The sequence below is a fragment of the Sander lucioperca genome, chromosome 12, assembly GCF_008315115.2.
Source record: "Sander lucioperca isolate FBNREF2018 chromosome 12, SLUC_FBN_1.2, whole genome shotgun sequence".
NCBI classification, from domain to species: Eukaryota; Metazoa; Chordata; class Actinopteri; order Perciformes; family Percidae; genus Sander; species Sander lucioperca.
The window spans coordinates 34,521,406-34,548,161 of record NC_050184.1 but is presented as its reverse complement, the minus strand read 5'-3'; the positions used below and the strand labels follow the sequence as shown (position 1 = coordinate 34,548,161).

Below are 26,756 nucleotides of genomic sequence, written 5' to 3'. Positions count from 1 at the left end.
AGATCATGTAATCAGCTGTATGAACAGTTAAGGAATCATCAAAGATTAAAGTTGTCTAGACATTTCACTAAGAGCCCAAAACGTCAACCTGCTGGTGGCGCTAAAGGAAAGGTCAGGAGGATTCATCATCCGGGAATCACGCAAAGTCTGTACAGACTTAAGATACGCCACAGAATTGAAGAAGCGAAGGCTTTGGCTTGCTGGTGGTGCTAGAAAAATTCAGGAAATTACCAAAGTCAGTCGGATTCATCCTCTGTGGACAATGAATGTCTGTACCAAATTTCAGGCCAATCCTTTAAATAGTTGTTGAGATATTTTAGTCTCCAGAGTGGTGGACTGACACCAGCAAGCACGGCTAAAAAGCCTTTTTGAACACCATTCAACAATTCCACCGAGGCAGAGCGCATTATGTCAAACTTTCAACAGCTTCCGGGAAAAGAAAGTCTCTCCCGTGTCTGTGCTGTGCTGGGAACAGGCCAAGGCTGTGGCTAGCGGGCCTCGAGCTAACAGCTCCCCCGGGGTTTACAAGCAGCAGGCTGCACAAGGAGCCTCCAGCTTTTATGGAGTGTTTCCCAAAGAGGAAGCACTTCTTCTTTACCACAGTGAGACGTCACTGATTATTTACATTCAGCAGGTGGACGGGAACAAAAAAATGCTAACGTCGCTCTGAATCTGCTAAATGTGTCAATAAGCAGCTGTTTGCTAACGAGTTAGCTTTATTCACTTAAAGGTTGATAACATGTCAATGTTGTATGTACAGCTTGTTTCCTCTGCACCCAAGAGGCCACAAAATAAAGAGCAAAAACTCAACTTGAAGACTGGCATTCTGACAACTAAAAATTTAAAATATATCAGGTAGATTACATTTGCTATTTAGCTAAATTACTTTTATTTGTATTAATCCACAAATCTGCGCATTTTACCAATTTGGAAATAAATCCAAAAGAACGAGTTATCAAGACCTAACCTCAACTAGGGCTGTGACTTTTAATTCAATATTCAAACTATTGTAACATAGAAAAATGTTTATGAAATATCAAAATTCAAAATGCCTTGTGTTCCAGTTGGGGGGGGCGCATTCAGTCACATCCACTGTCACCACGTTCTGAACGATTAATGCCGGTAAGCATTCAGGATTTGACACTAGACGGAAGAAATTGTGGATTTGCGAAATGCAACTCCCATACAATAACATGACAGCAACAGCAAATCTGACAAGCCATCTTTAAAGCTATAGTGCGTAGTTTCTGTCCCCCCCCCATGAGGAATTTAAAGTAATGACAACATAACTGTCGGCGCATCCACATAATGCAAGCCTTCCATTACCCCTCCACCACACAGTTGCTAGTAGCCAAGGAGGACACGGAGGATCAAAAAAACATGATGGACTCTTTAGAAGAGGTGATTATCTTCACTTGAGTATCTACGCGCGAAAGTCGCCAGACGACACAATCTTCTGAACACAGCCATACTGAGAAATACAGAGAGAGTTGCAGTGTTTCCTTTAGGATTTTTTTTAGCAGTGGGGGCAGCGATACTAATAATTATGAATGTTATAGGAATCAACAGTGGTTAATATAGTTACTAAGTGAAGCTGCTATAACTTACAGTGCACAATGATATTAGCTGTAGCTGTTACCAATGTTACAAGTAGGCTACAGACATGGAGCGTTGAAAATATCACAAGGTGGTTAAATGCACATAGCCTACAGAGCACAGAAACTGAGATTCACTACACAATAACCTCCTACACTATATTATAAAAGGTAACTTTAACATATAAACACTCAAAAGAACCTAAATAGACTCTAACGAGTGTGCCGTGGAGAAAGGAAAATAAGGCTTTCATGACAACTCCTGCCATAACTTCGATCTAAATAGTTAAACTATACAGATATATTTGTCCTGCATGGTGTCACACAACAAACTCCACATGGACAATACTCACGTTTTCCTCACGAACGCACAAACCGGACAGAATGAAGAAAAGGAATAAATAAAGTCTGCTGCCTCTCTACAGACATTAAAGTGCAGTGCCGCTCACTCAACCGAGATCAGACTGCAGTATTGCCGTCCACCTGCGGGGGGCGGGCGTGGACAGGCTTTCCAACAGGCAGGATCATTTAAAAGGCAACCGCGACTACATTGTGCGTCTGCTAGGGATGTGCGATACCACACTTTTAGGATTCGATACTGATACTTTTTCTTGCATTTTCATCGATACCGATACCGATACCGTTAATTTCTTATTGGCAATTTTTGTCAGTAAAAATATTATTACATTTAAGACAAATCACAAGACAAATACAGACCATTTATACAAAATGTATTATGGTCAATATATAATAAAATTAAAATAAATAACATAAATATGAATGAAATAAATTAAATATGAACAAAAACATACACATTTTCAGGCCCTTGGCTGTGTCGCTGTCGGCTGTGTCGCACGTTGACGCTCATTCGCTCATCTCCTGTCACGTGACATGGGCCAGCTCAATACGCTGCCAGGTACAGGGGTGTCCCGGCATATAGTAATTTAAGTAAGTAATCTAAAACAGCTGAAAGTGATGCATACACCCCCAATTATTATTTTTTAGTTTATATCGATATTTTTTTAAGGAAATCAATGCCAAATGAGTAGCGTGAGTATATCGATCGATATGGCCATCCCTAGCGTCTGCTCTATTTCTGATACCATGGCGGCAGAAATGTTGCCGTGGCGGGCCGCCATTTTCAAATAACATCGTAGAGGAAACACTGAGTTTTGTGGAGCCGATAGTATTAATTAGTATTGCATCAACTCATTTGGCAATGGCTTGAATGTAACGGACGTTCATTAATATAAAAAAAGTTACGCACTAAAGCTTTAAGTTTGCCATGTCAAATAAGCAGCGGAGGCAACGCGAAGGAACATGGCTGCATGGGTTACGTTACATGTTAGTCGTCCTTCATTCGGACTTGATTTAAATAAACTCTCACTGAGCCATAACCTCAAATCCACTGCAAATCCGCTGTCCTAAACTCAAGCCCTGTCTTTAGACTCTCAGCCCTCGCTTCACTATTACACCATCACGTATATTGTTAAATCATTGTATTATCTGCTTATCTTCTCTCCTACTTGCTCATATCTTGCTGACTCTCTCTCTCTCTCTCTCTCTCTCTGATGAACTGGAATTCCTGAACTCAGCAGTGCTGATTAAGCCAAAAGCAAACACAAGCGCGCGCGCGCGCACACACACACACACACACACACACACACACACACAATACAGGAACACACGTGACAGCAGACAATGAGCTTGCACACTAAAGAGACAGTGGAGCATCCCATCTACGCAGCTCTCTGCTGGCTTGCTTGCTTGCTCACCACAGAGAGACACCGCCTGGGGCAAAGACCCATTAGACACTCATAAATAAGCCAGAGCAGTGAGCCAAGTTCCAAATGTATCACTCCAACATGCAAGATGTACTAAGTATTCCAACTTGTCAATCTCCACTTCCTCATTTTGTAACCATAATGCAATTAGGAGTGGGATTTTAAAGTGGAAATGAGTCAGGGTTCTTGTTCTTGCATTGGTTTTGCTGTCAAATCTCCCATGTGTGCTAGCTACAACAGGGATGTGAAAGCATTCTAGCACTGAGACAATTTGTCTATTGATCACGTAGATCGATCAGAAAAACCAATCAACAACAATTCTCAAGTCATTTATCAAGCAAAAAAACAAGTGGCCTTCAGCTTCTCACGTGATGATTTGTGTTTTATTATTATTTATTATATTATTTTATTATCGTTGTACCTTGTGTGTTACCTTGTCTCATAACACCGAATTAGCTTTGATAACGTGTATGCATGGCCATCAAATACATATTGCAGACCCGTTTGCAGGTCTCTGATTAGTTAGCTGGAATCAGGCCTACATGATGTGCTAGAATAATAAATCAACTTCTAATATTCATACGCATCCAAATAAAAATGAAGGGCTCTGACTAGTTAGATGGAAGCATTAAAAGTGTCAGCCGGGGAAAGAGTTTCAACACACCAACTGAGCTCAATTAGCTCGCCAGCTACAACTAATCAAATCTGCCAGCAACACTCGTGATTTCAGCCGACAAAAAACGACTGTCGCTGACTAACAATGAGAGGCCTGCTGTTGTCTGAAGTCAAGGAACAATTGTTTCAGATATTACTTTGATTTCTGAGTGGTAAATTAGTAGGGTTGGGTAACAGTTACACTATTAACAAGTAACAACAAAATAAATGTTGAGTTGGCATGTTAACTAAACCAGCTTCAAACTTTAGCAGTTATTTTGCAGAAAAATTACCATATTTTGGGGGCATTTTAAATGTAGCCTACATTTATGGTAGCTAGCTAACAGACTACAGAGAAAGTGTGATATTTTTACGTCTGTTTCGGAGCGACAGAGGGAAGATATTTCAGTCGATACATTAAGTGGAACCGAAATGAGGAACCGAAATTTGCGTTCTAATCCGGTCCGATTCCTACCGGAACTGTGGAACCGGGTTTCGGTACCCAACCCTATAAATCAGTTGCCATCATCGTTATAAACTGCATACATCCAGTGGACTAGCTTAGTGAGCGGTGGATTGCACCTGTACGTTTGGACGAAGGCTAAAGATCTGCACACTTTTGGTCCGAGATGCAATCCAATATCAAACTACTGTAGAGTTCAACCAGGTCTATTATCACGTCATACTCTTCATCTCCTCTCACACCTCCGCCTCCCTCTGAGCCTCTCCAGAACGCCATATTTAGATGGGGAAAGGCTGAGGCAAACACGCGTTGTTTTTATGCTGAATGTTAAGAATGCTTCACTCTGCCTTCTATTTGGTGAAATCCTACATCCACAGTGAGATCTTATCATGGCACATGAAGGGAGAGGGTGAGCGTATTCTGTTGTTTGCTTAGGCTTCAACTCCTCTCCTTGTTTATACATAATGTTTTTTAGAGTCCCTTCGCCCACTCCCTCTACATACTAGAAACTAGAGCCCGACCGATTTATCGGTGGGCCGATATTACTCAGACTTATCTCTTATATATCTCTTATTTGACGATATCTCTTTACATAAATATTTTTTTTCATCTTAAAAACTAATAAGAAAAAATAACAAATGAAATTCGAATGGTATTATAGGCGCCGATACCGTGGGTGCTCCGGAAAATACTGAGTAGCCACGTGTGCCAGACTGCCAGTAGGCTACATTCATTTCAAATTAAACGTTGCAGTTGTTGCTGAGTGGAGCGTGTGAGCGCTGATCGCGCTTACGTGTCAGTTAAACTTCTCATCTCCAATCCTATCTGTATTTGTGAGATGTGGCGCTGTCCTGAGTTGAAAGATTGGATATGTGTGTTGTGTTATTTAAACAAACGATCGGGGAACTAAACGCCTCTTGTCCGCGAGTCTCCTGATAGAGCTCCAGACCAGACAGCGGGGTCTGTGAAGGTAGACAGGCCGACCGGCAAGCCAGCGACGCCGGCAGGCACCGGCCGGCTGTCACGTCAGACTGTGGAGCTTCTGAAATCCGACACAGTTGTACCAAATTTTCGTAAAACGGCCCATATTTGAGCTCTACATAGTTGATTTCTCGCATAAAAAGTCTCAGATGTGAATTTAGTGATGAAATAGCAGACGGACAATGTATAAAAGTTTCCAGTTGCCACAACAGCAATCCATGGTTGTTGTGATTGTTGCGGCGCTTTGTACACCAACACACTTGACTTTGAATTTCTGATTGAGCAGGCCAGCTGTAAGGCCCGTCCACAGCTGCGCGCCTGCCTGCAAAGTTTGAAGAGTCTGACAGGGTGGGGGGCGTGGCATCACGATGGTGGCTCTCCATCGTGATGTCGGTCAGCCATCACGATGGACGATGATATCGTCCATGGGCACAACCCTAATCTTAAGTTTGTATTTTTATACATTGTATTTCAGAACTTTCATATATTTTGATGTTCATCTGTTCTGTTGTGACAATAAAACAAAAAAGTTTATTTTTAAACTGCATTATCATATTATTTTAGTGAGGACTCAAATAACTACAAATAACTAATGTTAGGGAAATCTGTTTTTTTACACGTTTCGGGATTTTAAAAAAAACGGCCGATACATTGGAATATCGGATTTTTAAATCACCAAATATTTGTATCGATATCGGCCTTAAAAATCCTTTATCGGTCGGGCTCTACTAGACACGCACCTCCTCGCCAGGAGATCATTGTGAAAAGACTCCTGGGAGACGCACACAGATGGCAGGCAGGCGGGATGACACACGGTCTCGGAAAGCTGGCAAAGGTATCAGCACATGTTGAGGTAGCCGACAGACAGACGGACACAATACATAAATATGGAATGAGCAGACAGGAAGGTGAGAAGGGAAGAAAAGCAGGTAGGAATGCAGAGTCTTGTTAATAGATGGACCGATCAATAGGCCTGAGCAAGAAGGGAGGGAACAAATACTTCGTGTAACTTCCGAAAATTTCCTCGATGTGTAAAAAATGTCCCATGCACAAGCCATTGTTAAATAAGTTCAAAATTAAGATTAATGTATGAAATTTACCACAAGCCCTCTATCACATAACCTCTGTCTCTACAAAGATTGTGTAACTGTATATTAAAGGTCCAATGTGTAGGAATTTCTCCCATCTAGCGTTGAGATCATATATCGCAATCAACTCTCTCGTGCCACGCAGTTCAAAGTACGTATTACAGCTACGGTAGCTTCAAAAAGCCGGTCTCTTGCTCTTTTCAATATCCTTTTTATTTTTCTGGGCCAAGAAGAAGACTCCTGTTCCTGAAATTTGGATTTTGAATACATGTGGCCCTCCATTAGCCTGACAAGCCAGACCCACATCAAGATGTTGCTGACCCTGGCTGCAAATTACATTTACTGCCGCTAGGGTGCGTCTAGATTTCTAGGCTAGTCCTCCACGTTTCCTTCTTCAAACTTGCTGGGGCCGGGAAGCGACGATACCCATTAGCAGCATTAGTAGCACCTGTGAGTTTATCATGTGACAGCGAAACGTGAAAGGCGGAGCAGTATGTCCTGTATGTCCCTTACCGGCTAACGTATTTCAAGATGGCGCATGAATATGGAGCGTCTACCCCAGTTCATGTGAATGCAAATGTTAAATTTCAAGCCAAAAAGGAATACTTGGAATTGATGCTGGTGGTAAATATTCATGAAAAAGGACAAGTTTGTGAACGGGCAACACAGATTTTTGATAATGAACAACTAAACACGTTACACACTGGGCTTTTAAAAAGAAAATATAGATATCATTATTATTGTTATACTGTAGTATATTATAGTAGAGTGTCTAGTTCTAAAGATTATTTTGATGGAATTTAAAACGTTTTAATTAAGTATGAAACAATTCATTAATAATAATCGATTAGACTAATTTCAAAGAGAAATTAGATACCACTCTCGCATATGAGAGCAGTATCAAGCTTCTCATCTGACTCTAGGAGAGACAGCAGGGCCGCCAGGCACAGATGTAGACAACAGGTAATATGCTCAGCTTTGTGTCAACAGTTTGTTCAGTCCATTGTAACAAACTAAAGAAGTCTTACTTACAAAATGTTTATGACAGAAGAAATAAACGCCTTGTGGAATTTTTTTATGTTATGTGTCACACGAAAACCTACAGTATTTGTATCTAACAAATCAAACTTGGAGAATATTGACACCTGAAAAGGCTGTTGTTAGATAAAAAAAACAACCCAGACCTTTAAGCATGATTTATGCTTCTGTGTTAAATCTACAGTGTGGGTACGTACGTAGTTACGTGGAGACACGGACCCTACGCCGTAGCCTGACGTGCACCTCTCGAAAAATTTAACTGCACACCACTCTGCCGTGGCTTGGCAGCGTTGCATTTCCCCCTACTCATTTCCTGGTCCTCCTTCTCCAAAAACATGAAATCAAGGAGAGGGTTAACTTTTCCTGCTCCAGATTTCCCACCGTGGTCAGAAAGAACAGGGGAGACACTTTGTTTCTCTCACTATGACTCCAGAGTCGGTACTCGCTCCGAAGCTACTCACTCTACCACACACTTCCTATGCACACAAATGCACACATGCCGGCCCTGCTTTTCTCTTAAAGAGATCGACGCGCACACCAACGCCGAACCATAAATCACACTTAACTCCTGAACCCCCGCAGTAGTCCTCTCCAGGTGAACGAGTCTGGGCCCAGCGAGCAGACGTTAAAACACCAGCAGGTTGCAGCTGTTTCTAATGTTGAGGGTTCAGTGGCAGCGGGGGCACGACACAGCCCTCCTGTTTAATGTTGTTTTACCCCCATGGTGGTTAAATCACACACATGTGCATCACACACTCCCCTACCCCCTCCCTGCATCTGTCTCCCTCCCCCCACCACATCTGAGCGAACCCAAGGTCCCCATGTAGAAAACTGAAAAACCACAGAACAACAAGTGTAAACTGTTCCAGAGAGGCGTGGCGGAGCAGTCGAAAATGTTCAATTCATAAGATGGAGGAGCTCAAATAATATCTGATTAATTCTGCTGACTCATTTTGGAATTATTTGAGTGTCAAGGAAAGAAAATACAGCTTTCTCACATCTCTCCATGCATATCTGGCGTTTGGGGCACCGCCTAAGCCGAATGAATGTAAAATCAATGTGAGCATCAAAACTAACTCAAGGACTTTTCTGTAATGATTGTAGTTGGTTCCCAAGTGGACTTCTTTAACAAGTTTGGTCTTTAAGCTTTTTGACTGTTATTTATTTATTATCTGCTCCAGCATTTCCCAATGATTCAGGCACAGCTATGGTATTAATAATGGTCTAAAAGGATGTGAAATTGCATTTTTTTAATTGAAAAATGTAACATTTTCTTGATGGAGGACCTCTAAACCCCTGGGCAAATATGTGCAACTAAGTTTTCCACAGACCTAGGAAATACACTGCTATCTACATGACTTTTAGCTACATAGGTAGAACTCAATCCCCTGTCACCATATTTAAGAGGGGTCATGTGGGGATTACTGCATATCTTGAATTTCTTAGGGCATTAATGCCAGAAAGTACAGTAATTGGTCTCAAATACGTGCTGATTATTATATAAGAGTGTGGCCTTTTGTGTCAGACCGTTCTTTTTATGGGCTTTATTGGTGCTAACTTCCAAGAAAAACAGGAGCATGTTCTGCTGTTACTGGAACCCGTGGCTGAGTATGACCTGAGGAATGCCAGTGTGTGCTTGTATACAGGGAATATTTTGGACTGGCCAAATTAGGTAGCGCCAAACAACCTCATTTTATTCATGAGGGACAATTCAACAAAAGCTTTCCTCGTGTGCTTTTAAGAGCGGTCAGCTAAAAAAAGAATCCCAACGAGCAGTCGACATGCAGCCTCCTGCTTTAATTCAACATCTTCATTAAGAACAAAGCAGCATGCAATATGCAGAAATAAAGTTGTTGGTGGGCCCTTATGGTCATGTTCTCGTTATCAGTATTAATACAGTATGCAGTGTTTCCCACAGAATTAGATTCTATTTGCGGTGGAAGCTGACCCGGGGGTGGGGAGTCCACGCGCGGAAAGGAGATGCAGAATTCTTATATTAATTGTACTGCAAATATTTTTTTTGGCAACTTTATAACACCTTAAATAGACAATCCGCCCACAGTCCCATCCTCAAGGCTATAAGGGTGCAGGGTCAGTTACAGCATACCGTGTAATCTTTCAACAAACACACAGAGAGAGAGAGAGAGATCATGGTATTGATATTTGGTGATGTCGCCGGGCCTGAATGATAAGAAATAAGAAATCAACTTCTCATATTCATACTTATCCAAATAAAAATAGTGTAATATGTGTTGCCAGTGAAATGACCTAGGGCTTCAACTAACAATTATTTGAATTATCAAATAACCCTTTTTATTTGATTAGTCTATAAGGCGTCTACGTTATTACTAGCCCCAAGATACCTGGTGGGAATTATTGCTGCGACTTTCGGTTATTCCTTTCACTAATCTAGCGTCTGCGACTGTTAGAGAAGAGATTTTTAGGAAAATATATGATGTGGGACAGTGGGAACACACCTTAATTGGGATAATGTGATCACACCTACATCACTGCCTACAACCAAGGGATGGGAGGATGGCCTGAATTGACTGGGAAAAGAAGTTGACTCTTATAATAAAATATAAACAAGAGAAATGAGTGACTGATTCTTGGGACGGAATCTGTTGTGTTGGAGAAAGGAAAAGTATCTCTCAGCTGAGGAGCTCCAAGGCTGTGTGCTCCAACAGAGTTGGCAAATGTTTTCAGTAGAAGCCCAGGGCTTAATTACAGAGATGGTGAAAAGGTAAGGATCAAAGCCTCACTGTTCCCTCTGTGGCATTCCTCTTTTCAGTCTCTGCCAAACAGGTCTGCCTCAGCAGGCACCTTCCTTAAGCTGACCAGAAAGTAGCCGGATTTCCAAGCGGCTGGCTGGCAGAGAGGAGAGGATGAAGGACATTCCTCCACGGCCCGGTGTTATCACTTCCCCTTCACTAATGGCATAAATCGGGCGGCACAGCGGAAAGCAAGTGCCCCTGTGCCACGTCAAAAAAAGCCCTGAGCGGAGACAGGGAGGCATTTCAGTTCAGCTATGCACTTCTTCAGTGGTAAATATTTCATCTGTGGAGCTGGTCTCATCCGCTCTTTCCCTCTGTCTTCATGCCAAGTCACTGAGTGCTTTCCACGGACGAACAGAGCAATGGAAAAAAAAAAAAAAAAAAAAACTTTCCATGATGGTGCTTAAATCCTTAGCTTCAAAGTGCAAGTCAACCAGATCATCTGCTCGCAGAAAAGTTACATATAACAATGTGAAGTAATGTCTGATCCATGTTGAATGTTACACATCATGTTAGATGAATAAGGATGAGACTTAGTGGAGCAGGTCTGAACTACACACAAGGTTTTGTTTTCTTTTTACATTATGCTGAATAATGGAATAACATTGAGAGATTTTCAACATGATATCAAAAGGTAAAACTTTTGATATCTGCCCGGTCGCTGCACCCGGGGGCTAAGCACCACCCAAGACGATTGTGATTGGTTTAAAGAAATGCCAATAAACCATAGGAGGTTTTTCTCCCATCCCGGAACGTTGTGTGGACTAGACAGACCTTCCTCCGCAGCGCTGTGGAGGAAGGACTGGCAATGCCAGACTAATCCTGAGGTGAGCATGAATTTCTGTACCAAATGTCATGCCAATCCATCCAATCTAACAGTTAACCCATTTCACTAAAAGCCAAAAATGGCAACCACATGGTGGCGCTAGAGGAAACGTCAGGTGATCATCAAAAGTTAGTAGGCTTCGTCCTCTGGGAACCATGAAAATCCAATTTACAAAATGTACAAAATGTAATGACAATTCACCTAATAGCTTTTTCAGTCTGGACCAAAGTGGTGGTTGAGTCAAAAAACTATTCATCTACTAATCTTCATGTCCAGTTTCACGCAGTACCGTAGAGCCAAACACCATTCAGTTCTACTTACAAGCGAGGAGAAATAACTGCATATAATGAGTACTTTAAATATATAGTATGTTATGCTCTGTTGGGAAACACACTATTTTTTAATAATAGAAAAAAATTGAATGTGGAGATTCCAGCCTGACAGAGCTTTGATGGTCTGTAGGCTGATCTAAAGAGTTAGCACACAATTCTACATCAATGGAACTATCCTACTTGTTTATTCAGAAAAGAAAAAAAAAAAACTGTCATGTACATTTTAATATATTTTATTTACCTGTAGTTTTTGCTATTTCAATTTTAACCAACGGCAAATAATCAAAAATAGGATGGACAAACGCAAACCAACCCACTGCCCGGCCTCCTGTTTCATGACACACACACACACACACACACACACACACACACACACACACACACACACACACACACACACACACACACACACACACACACACACACACACACACACACACACACACACACACACACACACACACACCTTAGTGATCCTCCCAGTACCCCAGCTTACCACACAGATCATGGATGGCGTCCAGCGATGAGGACCAGGAGTAGTGCTCTATTTCCACTTCAGTGAGAGAGGGTGGCAGTGCCTCCAGCTCATACAGTCCACGTTTCTTCCAGTACAGGAACATTATGAGTTCTTCAACCAGCTATATGGCAATTAATATATAATCTATAACTATTCAAATCATAATCCTAAAACTGAACTCATACAAAGTGTCTAACCAGCCCTTGAAGCCCCGCACAAAACATGACCGATCGGAACTTCTGCAGACAGTTAATACACCCTTTCTCACCAACCATCTTTAGAATATCAAACCTGCCAGACCAACTCAACTTTAAACTCCACCAACTGCCAATGTCTTCACGTTCACCCTCCACCTGCACAATGACCTCATCCAGCTGTAAGCCACAAAACACTTTGCTTTGAACCTTCCGTCCAAGTCTGATTCCATTTCAAGGCCGGTCCAAGTGAGCAAGCTGGCTCACCTCAAGTCCAATCAGTTACATCTCCAGAGGAGCATATTATTGATTCTAAACCTGGGATAAGCCTCACCGCTGCCATCGAGGTTTTAACAGGCACGTTTTAAAAGTAGGCAACAGGTGACAGAACTGGCCGCACTTCTTTTCTAATACGTCTCTCCACATCAGCGTCAAATGCCTCTTCCGGGTGATTGTGTCGATTTTTAAGTTCCCCACTAATTGTCCACTGAAAGCCACGCACCCAATGCTGCCTTCTTCTAATCCATTTAAGAGAGCTATTCCTGACTAAATTACAGACGACCTACTGCTAAAAAGGTGTTGGAAACTTATCTCCACCAGCAAGTGGTATGTCCTCTGCCTGCTGCCTTCCCTGAGCCTCGACTTTATCCATAGCAAAGTTTCTCAAACTGTACAAAACTTGAGTGCGAGGCAAGCTGCCCATGTTAAAGCCCTGTGTAGGATCTCCTGGCGATAGGGGGGCTTTCTGCCCACTCCATCAGACAAGTGTTGTATTCATGCAGAGGTGAGTTGCATGCTGGGACGGGCACTCTGGGTGACACAAAGATCTCTTTTAAAACCTCCTCCTACATCCAGAGACTTGCTTTATGTTTTGCGCAAACCGTAAGAGGCTGACATTTTTCTGCATTAATTAGTGCCCGCGCCCTTTATGTCTCTGGACAGATTTATTCCTTTTTATGAATGTGCCAGCTCTGTGATGACTGAGCTCAGCTATTTCTGCGGAGGTACAATGCACACATTGGCCTCTCGGAGATGAGAAACACCAAGTGACCGTCATAAGATTCTTATCTGAGACAAAGCGCTTCCACTTCTCCAATATCTGAAAATGAGTTAAAACAACATGCAGTTAGATATCTCAAGTTGAGGCATAATATTTCCCTGAGGGTTGCTTGAAGGCTGACGCACTGCTATTATGCGTCTAAAATGGGAGAAAGAAATACTGTGAGAATATGCGGCACCAGCCGGGGGAAGGGAGGGACGTTGTCACACACAGCGACCCACATGTCCAATTTTGGGATAAGAAATTAGAGGGTAGGATGGGAGCCGGTTTGCTGCTCAGCTCTGGGCTTTGTAGACATATGGTAATAATCTGAAGCAGCTTTGAGCACGCGGCTTCCCTTTTAATGAAGAGAGCAGTCGTGCAGCATGAGAACTGGGCTGCAAATACGAGGGCCAATTTCCACCTAGTGCAGAAACAGAGGCTTCGCTTTCATCATCTTCCATCAGATCACCTTTTAATGAAAAAAGAAAGGCCAGAAAGTACCTGCCTCTATTATGGCACTGACATTCAAATGCACTTTGATCTGATCTCAGACTAAATATATTTAGCTTATAAAAACAAAGAAATCTTATTACATTCATTTAGGAATGGACTCTTTACAATGAAAACACCAACTCGTATCTGGCAGCTGTGTGCTGGCTCAGGGTACACTTTCTGACATGGTTTATGTCCAGTCTTCCATTAGAGAGCAAAAGGTATAATAATCTCAACTAGGGCTGCACAATATATCGGTTTTTTATCGTCATTGCGATATCAACTGCCGCAATAAACAAGGATGCGACATATCGCGATTAGAGATTTTTTTTTAGTTAAAAGAAAATATCAGCAGAAAACTACACTTTAAAATGTCTCTTTTTTCAAATGGTGGCTTTTATATTCAAGTCAATGTTCAATTTTTTCAATAAAAGAATGTTGGAAATGATTTCCTTTCATTTGTTATAAATCTAACAAGCAATTTGTTGTATTTTAGCAGAATACTGAAAGCTGCAGAACTGAGTACACTTTAAGATCTATTTATTCAACGTGATATCATTACTTTGCGTAAACATACACACCCACTTTCTTAAGCCAAGTGGCGTGTTATCTGTACGTGTTTTGAGCTACACGCTACAAAGCGAGTATGCGTCTTGATAACACGCCAATAATGGCATACGAATTGGCGTGACATACATACGCCACTTCATGAGATCAGTCTGGTTTATTTATCGCAAGTATTATCGTTATCGCCATATTCAACGTTATCGCAGAGTGCATATTTTCCTCATATCGTGCAGCCCTAATCACAACCAGGATGTAGGTGAAACTACTTTTCCCACCACCAACAGACTACATATATTCCAAAACCAGCTGAGGCGGAGATACTCTGACTTTTACTCACTAGTATGGGTCAAGCTCCAAAAACACTGGATGCTACATTTCCCATAATGCAACTTGATCATTTAATCAGACCCTGCCTGCCTCCTAAACAAACACCCTCATCTTTCAAACCCCCAACACTGCCAGGGTATAACGCAGGCCTCCTGAGATGACATCATTATGACATCACCAGGGTTATTTATTTTAACTTTTGAAAGCTCCACCAGAACCACAGAAGACATAAGGAAGTAGTACTTCTCATGAAGACCAAAGTGAACGCCATGTGTAAAATAACCAGGCGTTCCAAATAATGTGCAATCCCACCTGTTATGAGACATTCTTATCCCCCTTACAACAACAACAAAAAAGATGACTTAGATCATTAGATCAGATAACAGTGTCAAGTTATTCCAAATGTGGCATCCAGCAGCTTAGGACAAACATCATCTCTATACCAGAACCAAAGCATGCATCTCTACAGTACACTCCTGAACACAGGCCCTTAACCTGCTTTCTACTGACATTGGGTAATGGCTCACTAACAAACATACGTATTCACTGGGGCACGTCTTCTAGTGCTATAAAGATGATGGGAGGAGCAGCTCAGTATTATTATCCAACAGAAAAGCTCCAGTACATTTAGGGAACAGTTTGACATTTTGGGAAATACACATATTCACGGATTCGGAGTTTGATGAGAAGATTGATACCACTCTCAGTTCTGTCCGTTAAACCTCCATTGTGTAATTTTTTGAGTTGATTCTTAGCAAAAACCCCTTTGTCGTATGTGCTCATTCATGTGTAATTATTTCCACCAACTAATCAAAGTATTCTCGTACGCGTAGAATCTGCCATTTAGAATCGTTCAGAATACATATGGGCGAGTAGGGCTGGGCGATATGGAGAAAATCAAATATCACGATATTTTTGACCAAACACCTCGATGTCGATATTGCAACGATACTGTAAGGTTGACAATTGGTGCTTTCACAAATTATCTTCCACATTTAGATTTCAGATAAATAACCATCAAAATGACAACACTTTACTGTAATGCAGCCTTTAAATCCAGGAAAAGACTAAACTTACCATGTAACGATATTACAATTCTTCAAAATCTAAGACGATATCTATTCTCATATCACGATATCGATATAATATTGAAATATTGCCCAGCCCTACGGGCGAGTCGCTCAAATGGCGGCCGTCATGTTGCGCCTCCATCTTTAAAATACATTAGCCAAAGAGGGACATACCTCCGCCTTTTGCGCTTTTACACTCAGTGACACCGTGACGAACGCCAGCCGGGAGATTACTCGCGACTGCCGGCAGATTTGAAAGCCTGTTGAAGATGGAGGATCACGCCTATTCTCGAGGACATGTAACGGAGTCGCCAAGGAAGCGAAAAAGAGAATTAAAAACAACATTGCGACAGGCAAAGCAACAAGACCAAACTTAATATTGGAGTGGCTAGAACAGCTGCGTATAAACGATAGAGATACTAAGAGCTAATTTCAGGTTCGGCCACCGTAGGAGTTAGAACACGCTCGGAATGGGAAGGGCTAGAAAGTAATATTCAGTTGGTTGTCATATACAATTTCACTGCTAGATGGGAGAAATCCTTACACAATGTAGCTTTAAATATGAAGCTACAGCCAGGAGATGGTTAGCTTAGCTTAGCATAAAGACTGGAAGTGACGGAAGCGTCGGCAGTAGTATGAAACTTGTCATCTAACTCTTGGCAAGAAGGTGGATGAACATATTTCCCAAAATGTCAAAAGGATCGTTTAATATAGCATAGGTTTGACAGTAAACACACCTAAAATATTTGAAAGAAAAACTGGAGTTCTTAATCACAAATGTTTTTTCCTGCACTGAGCATTCACCATAACAAAAAAAAAAAAGTTGGCTAAACTACCTGTAATTTGTTTTGGTGCGAGACAGAAATAACCTCCAAGTGTGGCGAGCTTGAATGAACTGGCTTCTCAACAGAATCACACTCACTAAAGTATTAATGGTGTGTTGAGAAACGAGCGTGTGTTAGCGGGTGCAGCACGACAAGACTGTAAATGAGTCGGAGAGCGGAGTGTGTGCGCCGCGGGGGGAGAAAAGCGTGAGAGCCAGAGTGTTGACAGAGGGAGTGCAGTTGAAGGCTTGTGCGTGCCCGCGCGGAGGAGGTTTGGGGTTATATTTAGCAAGGTGGCCCATCAAACGGGCCGAGGTTAACCCTTCACCGGCAAAGTGAAGACAAGGAGTGGTTTAAGACTTCTCTTCCAGTCTCCGGGTTAGCTCAGTTGGTAGAGCAGGCGCACATATGTATAGAGTTCGACTCCGACCTGTGGCCCTTTGCTGCATGTCATTCCCCTTCTCTCTCCACTTTTCATCTGTCCTGTGGAATTAAAGGCCTAAAAAATGCCCAAAAAATGATCTTGAAAAAACTTCTTCCAGCCAGACTGTCTGTGTCTCTATCTCAGATGCAGAGAGTAATGAGTACAGCCTGTGCCTGGTCATTTATTCATCAGCGTAATAACTGCCAAATTGCTGCTAACAAGACTAAGAGTCTGCAGCCGTGCAGACACAGTGGTGCTTGGAGCTTAATGATAACGTCAGCATGCTAACATGCTCACGATGACAATGCCAACGTCTTTAGCAAGTATAGTGGATAGCCGAAACGATTAATTGATCGACAGAAGATTAATCTGCATTGCCAGACCTTTCTCGTCTGGCTAGTCCACACAGCATTCCAGGATGGGCTTAACGCCAGAAGGAGCAACGGTGCCACTGCAAAATAGCCTCGGGAAGGAACTTGTTTTGGTGGAACATGTGTACGTTCAAAAGGTTGTTTTAGTCGTGCAACAGAAAACTCAGATTGGACAGATAGTCTGGCTAGCTGTCTGGATTTACCCTGCAGAGATCTGAGGAGCAGTTAACCATAGTCCTCATAAATCTACGGAGTTTAGAATGCCGACACAAAGAAAGTGGAAGGTGGCGGACATCCGGCCGAAATGAAAGACATCCGGCGTAATATTCGGCGGCACCTGAACAATCCCAGGAAAGGTCGATAAAGACTAATCTGCATCTAATTTAATCATATTTTGTTAATTTAAGTCACATTTCAAACGAAAATGCTAAATAACTATTCAACTTGTTCAAGCTGCTCCAATGTGACGAGTGTTGCACTACTGGTCGAACAAAACACGACATTTAAAGAGGTCACCATGGGCTTTTGGAAATTCTGAAAAATTGTGATTTTATTTCCTTCTTTAGACCCGAAAATAATCTATAGATTAATCCTTAATGAAAATAACAAGGTATAATTTTGAATACCTATAGCAGATGGAATGTTTTTTTTTAGTCAACCATCTTTATGTGTGTTATCATGCTAACATTTAAACACAACGTTAAGATGAGGCCAACGTCATTTGCAGTAGTTTTGCAGGTAATTGGTAATAAATTAAAAGTATTGGCCAAGTTAAACATTTTGACCAGATGACGGAGATAGATACAAGTTAGACGATCACCAAAGTTATTACAGTTTATCATGAGGGGGACATGAATGTCTGTATCAAATTCCATGAAAATCCCTCCAAAAGTTGTTTCAGTCTGGACCAAAGTGGTGGACCGACCAAATCTGTAATCAGCTTAACGGCATGCCACAATCAGCAAGATTTAATACATCTAAATCCAAGATGGGATTGGGTACCTAAATATAAAATACAACCTCAAAAAAGGTGGGGTTTTTTTACCATATTATCAACAGATTATATTCTAATATTTTCTTCTAATGATAACATTAACACTGCTACATCAACCATCGGAAACTTGCTGCAAGAAGAGGGTGTGCAGGACCACCCCCCCAGCGAGTGAATTACTATGAGGCATCATGTAATTTAACTGTCCATCCTTAAACCAGCAGGGACAAACAACCCCTCTTCAACTTGTTGATATGAATAATCCCATAATTGAAACAATCTGGATGAAATTGCAGTGGGGGCTGCCGTTGAGAAGCCAATAACAGAGTGAACAGGAATCAAAAACACTTATTTCCTTAAAAGTACAGTTATTGTCATGTGGAGGGTTGCAATACGCATAAACAGCCATTTAGCCAGGGTGGAGGTTAGGAGTGTGGAAGGACACATTCAGAGATAAACTTTTGCCGTTATGTTTCTCAAGTTAAAGAAGGCACATGTGACCTTAACACAGCCCCTCTAATTATCTGCATAGTATGACGAGGAGCAGCAGCAGCAGCACTGTTGGTCTATTTACAACATGGGACCTAAAGGGGGGGGTGGGGGGATGGGGGGAGACAAACAATGGGTTTTATTAGATCATACTGGTTAAACCTTAGACCAAATGTAAAGATAACACTGACCAATGACCACGTTTACACGCCTGTACAAGGTTGATTCGGTATGCAAATTAAATGAAAATGCAAAGCAGAGCCCAACAGTTTGTTCTCGGTCTGATGATGCAGATCAGCAGAATAGGAAGAGGACAGAGAATAATAATAATAATAATAATAATAATAATAAAAAATAAAAAAGACAGTATGCCATCTGAAATTTGAACCCAAAAAACATGTCTACTGTTGTGAAGCAATTACCCACAAAACAAGGAATAACAGCTATACAAAGTGCTGCGAATGAGGGTAATAAGAGCCGAAAAGTCAGGAGTATTAGAACAGTCTCAGCTTCTGTTTACTATCAGCCATTTCCAAATGTCCTGGCAGCCCTTTGTAAGAGAGAAAGGGATGATCAGAAAAGATACGTGGGGGGAAACTGGCCTCCAGCTGTGAGCATGTTTATAATGACTTCATCTGTGACTAAAAACTGCAAAATAAATCTCAAAAAAGGCAAGCTGACGTCTTATATTCCATTTCTAAAGAAGCTGTTTTCTGTTTACTATTTTAGAGAACAAAAGGAAAACAGCAAATCTTCACATTTAGGCTGGATTTAGTCTCGCATTTTCAGCTCTATCTCCACAGCACTGAGGAGTAAAACGTTCAGTACACTGGCCGTTTTCCAACCTGGCGCGCGCAAACGTGACGTCATGGGATCGCAACGAAGAAGGTAGCGGAGCTAGTTTATAGATTTAACTTTTTCCGTATCCGGTCGGCAAAACTCCGAACACATCTTCCTTTTTTAAGAATGACTTCAGTGCCGTTCTTTGTTCTTTTCTCAAAGAAAAGCTTGACTCCAAGTCTTCCAGAGTCACGGCCAAGGCGGATTCGAAAAACCGCTGTTCGCCAGCAGCAGCAGCCATCTTCTTTGTTTTCAAGTAGCAGGGAATTCACGCGGAACCGTCACAACTCTGCCGTCATTATGTTAAGCCCGCCCACCGACTCTTTACACGATGCGATTGGCCTGACTAGAGTTTGGCTTTTCCAGCTCGCGAGCTGACGGAAGGTTGCTAGACTGACCCTGGCTGCAAATTGCATTTGCTGCCGCTAGGGTGCGTCTAGATTTCTAGGCTAATAAGAAAGTACATTGAGGACTAAAAGATCACAGACCAGAGGTCAAAACGGAAGTGGCACTAGAACAGCAGCATTCAAATAACAAGGGCTCAATATTCTTCTTTTTCTTTTCCCAAATGCACGTAGCTTATGTCTGATGGTTGTGCATTAAAATAAAATAGGGAATTGTTTGTGTCACAAGACCTTTTGCACTCCCTGCTGGAGTGAAATCCACATACAGGAAGCACAGTACAGAAATGAAGAGATGCGAGGAAGGGAAATACTGTCAAACACAAGAAATAGGATCAAAGTCATTGCATCAGTGCTTGATTTGTTTCCCCATTACAGTCTGTAACACATATTACATTCAACCAGAGGGGGAAAAAAAAACAAGCTGCATTGCACGGTAGACCAGTATTTACTGGGATGCAACCTGCGGTCTCTAAGCGGTTTTAAAGAGGAAGAATACAGTCAAAATGACCACTAGAGCCATTGAAAAAGTTGTTACAGAACCTGCCGTGTCAGCGACATCAAATGCTGTGCAGGGCCTTCATAAAACGAGTAAAAGTTGCTGTGCAAAAAAATATTAAAATGAGGTGCAACGTTGCACATGAAGCTGGGATATTAATTCCTGAGCAGTTGAAAGAGAGAGATAGAGAGAAACAAAAAGGCAGAGCGAAAACTGTGACCCGGAGCGCCATCAGGAAAAGGCAGAAATGCAAAGAGTGGAAAAGAGAAAGGAAATTAGTGTCGGGGAAAAAGTGGAACAATGGAGAGACAGTCTGAAAAAGGATGTTTGAACTGTAACAAGCCACGAGCCAGACACACAAACACACACACACACAGTCAGTCAGTCTAGTCAGGCTTGAGCGTTGCAGCAGGAAGACTAAACACTCCAAATGTTCCCTCAGAGCTCGGCAGCCTTTTCAGAGTAAAACTTCCACAATTCTGCTTAAAAAAAAAGAAAAAGAAAAAACATCCCATTACTACAAGTTCATTTTAGTAACTCTTTTGGAACTTTCGATCACACACTCATGTGATCAGACTCTTTTCTCAGATGATGTACCAAAATGAACCTCATCTTTAATGCCAACATGGGCCACAAGTCCTTCAACAACAACAACAACAACAACAAAATGTGATTGATGAAATTTGAACACTGATAATTCCATGCAAACTCCGTCTGCTGATGATCATGTTACTACGACTGAAAGCTCTAAACTAAAAGCTACTAAACGGACCATGTGGTAAGACTGTTTTCTCGAATGCTATTCAAAAATTCACTTTGAACTGCATCTTTAAAGCCAACATGGAGGAAAAGTCCTTGGTTAGTGCTAAGAAAAAAGTGAAAATTTGAACTCCCACAATCATGTGTGATCTGATCAAAAGCTACAGAACAGCTACCAAACGGACCTTGATGAAATGAAATTGTTTTGTCATGTGAAGTAACGGCAGGACTGAACAAGAAACGTCTGAGAAAATGACTTTGTATTTTGAACGTCTCTCAGCAGTAATTCTCAATAGCCTAAATGTTGCTTGATTTTTTGGCAAACTATCTTCTAAATGGGCCTTGTGGTGAGACTTTTTTTTTTCTTCTCAACTGCCATTTCCAAGGTCAAAAAAAAAAAAGAAAAAAAAAACCAAAAAACTTTGAACCTCAGCTGAAAAGCCCAACATGGACAAGAAATTCTTCAAGTGCTAAGAAGCATCTAATTCCATTCCTGCAGGGAAAACTCCATATGAGGCTCACGTGACATGATCGAAAGCTCCGGAACAGCTACTAAAATGGACCTGGTGGTGAGAGTGACAACTTGAAAGTGGCATTAACCTGCAAACATACCAATAATGTTGACCATGAACATGAACATATCTGAGCATCAACTGACGAAAATAAAGTGCTGGACTATAAACTTACACTAACCAAACCCCGTTGATGAAATCATTAATTTAAGCCAGAACTTCATAAAGCCTATCTACAGATGTTCTCTTTTATGATGAGCGACACTTTAACATCCTAATAGTTCATCAAAAGAAAGTAAGAGCTGGGGTTTCTAGTCTGTGGGTTTTTTTTGGTGGTGGACAGAGACCAGACAAGACATCTGGTCCCAGATTAGACCAGTGTGTTTAAGACAGGCTTAAGACTCTGGTGGCCTGGAACAGTGAAGGGTTCCAGACTCAACCAATTAAGGCTGCTAAACTTTAACTCCATGCTTACGGTATGGACCCATGAACTGCCCGCAATACATATACATCACACATGTAAAGCCTGCCAGAGAGAGAGAGAGAGAAAGAGAGAGAGCTTGCTGGGTCTGAAGCCAAAACAATAAGTTGAGTAGTCAATTAGACGACTAACAGAATATTAATCTGCACATATTTTGATCAGTCTTTAATCGTTTGTCATTTTTTTTAAAGGAGAAATGTCCAAAAAAAAACTTTTTTTATTAGTCTAATATTATTGTAAACTCATTCTCTTTAGGTTTTAGGAATAACAAACCACTTAACCATGCCTACTTGGGGAAACAATTGCTTGTTTCAGCCCTAGGAAAGTCTACATATTAAAAAAAAATTAACTTTGATGTGAATTATGAGCTGGGAAAGAAAGAGGAGAGCACAGATGGCAGGCCGGGGAGGAAAAACACAATAAATAATGTTGGTTAGAGATTTACAAAAGCTAATAATCTATCATCTGAGTGTACATGCTGCTGAGCATTCATCATGAGGGGGGACTTCAGATCACTGTGTACTGTCTTCCTCTTCCTGACAAAAATACTCCTGTCTCCAGCTGGGATGATTGCTCAGGTCACTCGCCAAATCCAGCTATTAACTTTGATGATGGAAGGTGGGGAGAGGGGAGGGGGGGGCATTAAACAAAGATCTGGAGCCTGAGGATCAAAGTCTTCTTTAGGAGAAACTCGATGCGCAGGGTGAATTACACAAGGTGTTTTCAGTACAGAACAAAGCGTTCAGGTGACTCATGTTAAGATGCTGACTTATGCAACAGCGTGGCATTGATATGGAAAGAGAGATCATAATCAGTGAAATGACTTTATGAAATTTGTACTTACTGAGACGTAATCTGAGACCAAGCCAGCTTCTTGGTGGCGATTTGTGCAGAACTGAATTCATGGTCCACTTGTTTGGCACCATCTATGCATGCAGTCCTTCTCGGGAGAGAAAATAAACCCTACACCAACAGCAGCTCCCTCGCAGGTCCGTCTGTCGGTGTGTGTGGCAGGCTCAGCGCTAATCACCCAGCGATGTTTAATGAAGCAGTCCTCTATGGCATTCTCACTTGCTTCCCATTTCTGCGGTCGCTCTCCTTTAAAAACGCCTCTTCAAGCCTGTTGGGATCGGTGGTCGGCGGCGGGCACAAAACTGCAACTCACATCGCGGTGAATGCACGGCAAAGAGTGGCAAAAATGCATACGCGGAAAAAAAAAATGAACGCGGGTTTATCAACCAGCGAGGTACGGCTGCAAGTTGGAGTCCATGCTAAGCTGTAAATAACCTGTTGCTGGCTGCACACATGCGAAAAAGAAAAGCTCCTCGACGTCCAAACGTCTGTTGGTGAAGCTCGGTCGGTGCAGGAATGAGATTACGAGAAGGAAAAACTCATTAGTCGTGTCCTTTTTAAAGAAGCAAATCCATGGCTGGACTTCGTGCTATTAACTTTACATTACGTGCTGCTGAAGTTGAACACATTCAGTCCTCCGCGTCGTCTGGCCGCCCTCTCTGGTCAACCGCCGGCTCTCCATTCATTCAGACAACCTGGCTGGTTCGGGGTCCACAAAAGACTCGATGCAGTTTCTCTCACAAGTTGTGCAGTGTGTGGCAGCTAGAGGCGCCAGAGACACACTCAACAAGCACACAAACCAGAGTCCATTCAGTTTCTGAGGGACTTTATCCAAAGTACATCCAGATGCTTGTCAACCAAGTTAAATCTAAAAAAAAATAGTCAAAAAGAGAGAACATATTATTCAAATTACCATATTTCGTCAGTGGTGGAAAGTATATTTAACCGAGAACAATTTCTAACTAGCTAGGCTACTTGTACTTTACTTGAATATTTCCATTTTCTACTAGGCCTACCCTAGGTTATACTTGTAACGTTAACGTTAGTCCAACAACATTACAATTCATTTAATCCACTGCATTCGTTTAATAACTTTAGTTACTTTTCAGATTAATGAAACAAAATATAATGAACAAATACATTACGATAAGTTACATTTACCAGGGCAACATCAATAATTATCCAATAAACTTAGCTACATTTCTGAATGACACCTGAGTTTGACGGAGACGACGGCTGTTGCTAACAGATTTAGCTGTAGTTAGCTAAATGTAAGCTAATGCTAAAGACATAAAACTGTGAGTTGGTTGAAAACTGTCTCCAGGTAATGTTTAAAGGTTTCTAGCTGATTCATTTAAGAATAGGAATAAAATAATAGGTAATGTACATGATGGCTACATGCATGGTATAGACCTTTTTCATGGCAGACATGTTGACATGTCATAGTAGGAAAAGCACAGGTGTATTACAAAAAACATTAATGATGGCTGCATTCCACTTAGGAGAGGCCCTGGTGTTGTGCATGCTGACTCACTGAACTAGCTTACTGGGACACTTGATGGAATTGAGCCATCTTTAAGGTTATCAATTTTAGCTGTGCTTTTCCTACTATTGACAAGATGTCTGCTGTGAAAAAGGTCCATAATATGCTGCTTTAAAAAAATTGTAAGTTATAGACCTACCTTTTTAAAACAGGCTTTTGGTTGACCTGTCTGCACTTTATTTTTTATGTTTTAGGCTACTGTGTTTTTGAAAGAATTTGAACAAGCAAAATGTTAGATTAGTGCTTCAGCATTTACAAACAGTATGTTTCACTTTTACAAGCAAAACGAATTTAAGGATAACCAATGAGTTTGACAAATGTTACACTATCCAACGCAAGTTTGGCTGGAGTTGCTGGAGTGTAAACTTCCCCAAATAAAGGAAAGGATAAAGTGCCTATCATTATTCTAAACTCTAATATACTCCCTGGTTCCCATGTTCCAGCCCAAAACAGATAGATTTCTAATGTAAGCTGTTATCGTGAATAATAATATACAATAGTAAGCTAATGGTATTTCCCTAGCCTTTGAAAACAACGCTTTACTACTATAGGTAGTAGGTTGCGAACCTGAAAATATGCACTACTAATATTCAATATCAACAGACATTCAGGGCCCTTAGGTCCTACTTTGTTGCCTGATCAGAGTCCAACTTGAAGAGAGGCCCTGTACCCCAAAATATAGTTTTAAGATCTTTTATTTAAGACAGAAAATCAGATTACCGTGAAACAAAACTGTGGTTGTACACAATGCACAAAAAAGTGGGAGAAATGGGGGGGTTAATAGGCCCCCATCAGATAATTTTTGTCCCAAGCACCCTCACGGCATTACATTATTATTGTGTAGTTTTAAAAATCAAACCATATGATGAAACAGTCTGCTAAGTCTAGGGAAGTTCTCTACTCTCTCTACTGCATTGTTACATTACTCAGCACAATTGTCTTTGTCTTGTTTGTTTGGGTGGGGGGGATGTGACATAAGTGATATGACAGAAGGTTTGAAGTTAAAATAGAGCTACACAACCAAGATGACCTTAATACTTTTTGAAAGCTTTAAACATAACACTGATTCTGCCAGGAGCATCATGTTAATAAGGAATATTAATAGCACATGTATGCTGTTTTAGGAAAAACTAAAAATCTGCACAATCGAGAAGCTGGGGAACGCTTGGTATCTTTGCTTGAAAAATCACTTACTTAGTCAAATAATCGACTAATCCTGTTTTTGAACAGTAATGGGGGCTGACAGCTCACGCTCTATTTGATTTATATACATGCTTTCTCTTTCCAACTTTGATGCCAGGTAACCACAGGTAAGTTGACATACTACTAACTACAGAATGCCAGGAGCATCAAATAGATCCAAAAGTTAAAGGAACTACATCTATAACTAAAAATGTCTGTAGGTTTTTGCTTGATTGTTATAATTTAAATGTGTATTCAATGCATTTCACCGATGCATGTTATTAGTAATATTCCAGGTTTGTGTAGACTGTCTAGTGGCACTCTACAGTGGGATTTCTCTTTGGTTTGCAGGAGGTCTATGGGAAAACATCTGATCTGACAAAGCCAAAACAATGACGCTGCCAAAATGTGACTGTGTTGTGTTTGTGTTGTGTTTGTGTGCTCCCACCCTCAATAAAGAGGCGGGGAACAGCGAACAAAGAAAAGCGAGGGGGCAGAGAGGGGATGTTAAAACAGCCCACTTAACAAATTAGCAATTCTTCACTGTGTGAGTTTACGACCGAGTACTCCTTCAGTTCTCGGTCAGATAATTTAAAAAGGTCTACAGTACATAGTTACAAGTTGTTCAGATGAGGTTTGTAATTTCTTTAGTCTTGATTTGCTTTTAAAACATTATGAAGTTTTTCCAAGTATTATAAGCTAGTGTGTTAATAGTTCTTATTACTGCCCTGGAGACATTTTCAAAATGAAAATTTGCTGTTCAGAGCAAAATCGCAACATACAACATTTGCTGCCCCCTTGAGGTCCAAAAGGTTGCACCTTGGAACAAAATAGTTTTGAAATG

The 26,756-nt window shown here is 41.3% G+C and overlaps 1 protein-coding gene across 2 annotated transcripts in view; it reads right to left on the bottom strand.

Annotated features, from left to right (window-relative positions):
* Positions 1–24,055, bottom strand: part of plekhg5b (pleckstrin homology domain containing, family G (with RhoGef domain) member 5b) — a 93,815-nt gene extending 69,760 nt beyond the window's left edge. The window contains exon 1 of one of the 2 annotated variants that reach the window (XM_031290506.2): positions 23,180–24,055. In XM_031290506.2, the coding sequence (XP_031146366.2) occupies positions 23,180–23,261 (82 nt within the window). In that variant the 5' untranslated portion in view covers positions 23,262–24,055. Of the gene's footprint in view, positions 1–12,031; positions 12,712–23,179 lie in introns of those variants that run through there. The other variant, XM_036008503.1, reaches the window with a different exon arrangement.
* Positions 24,056–26,756: the final 2,701 nt, after the last annotated feature.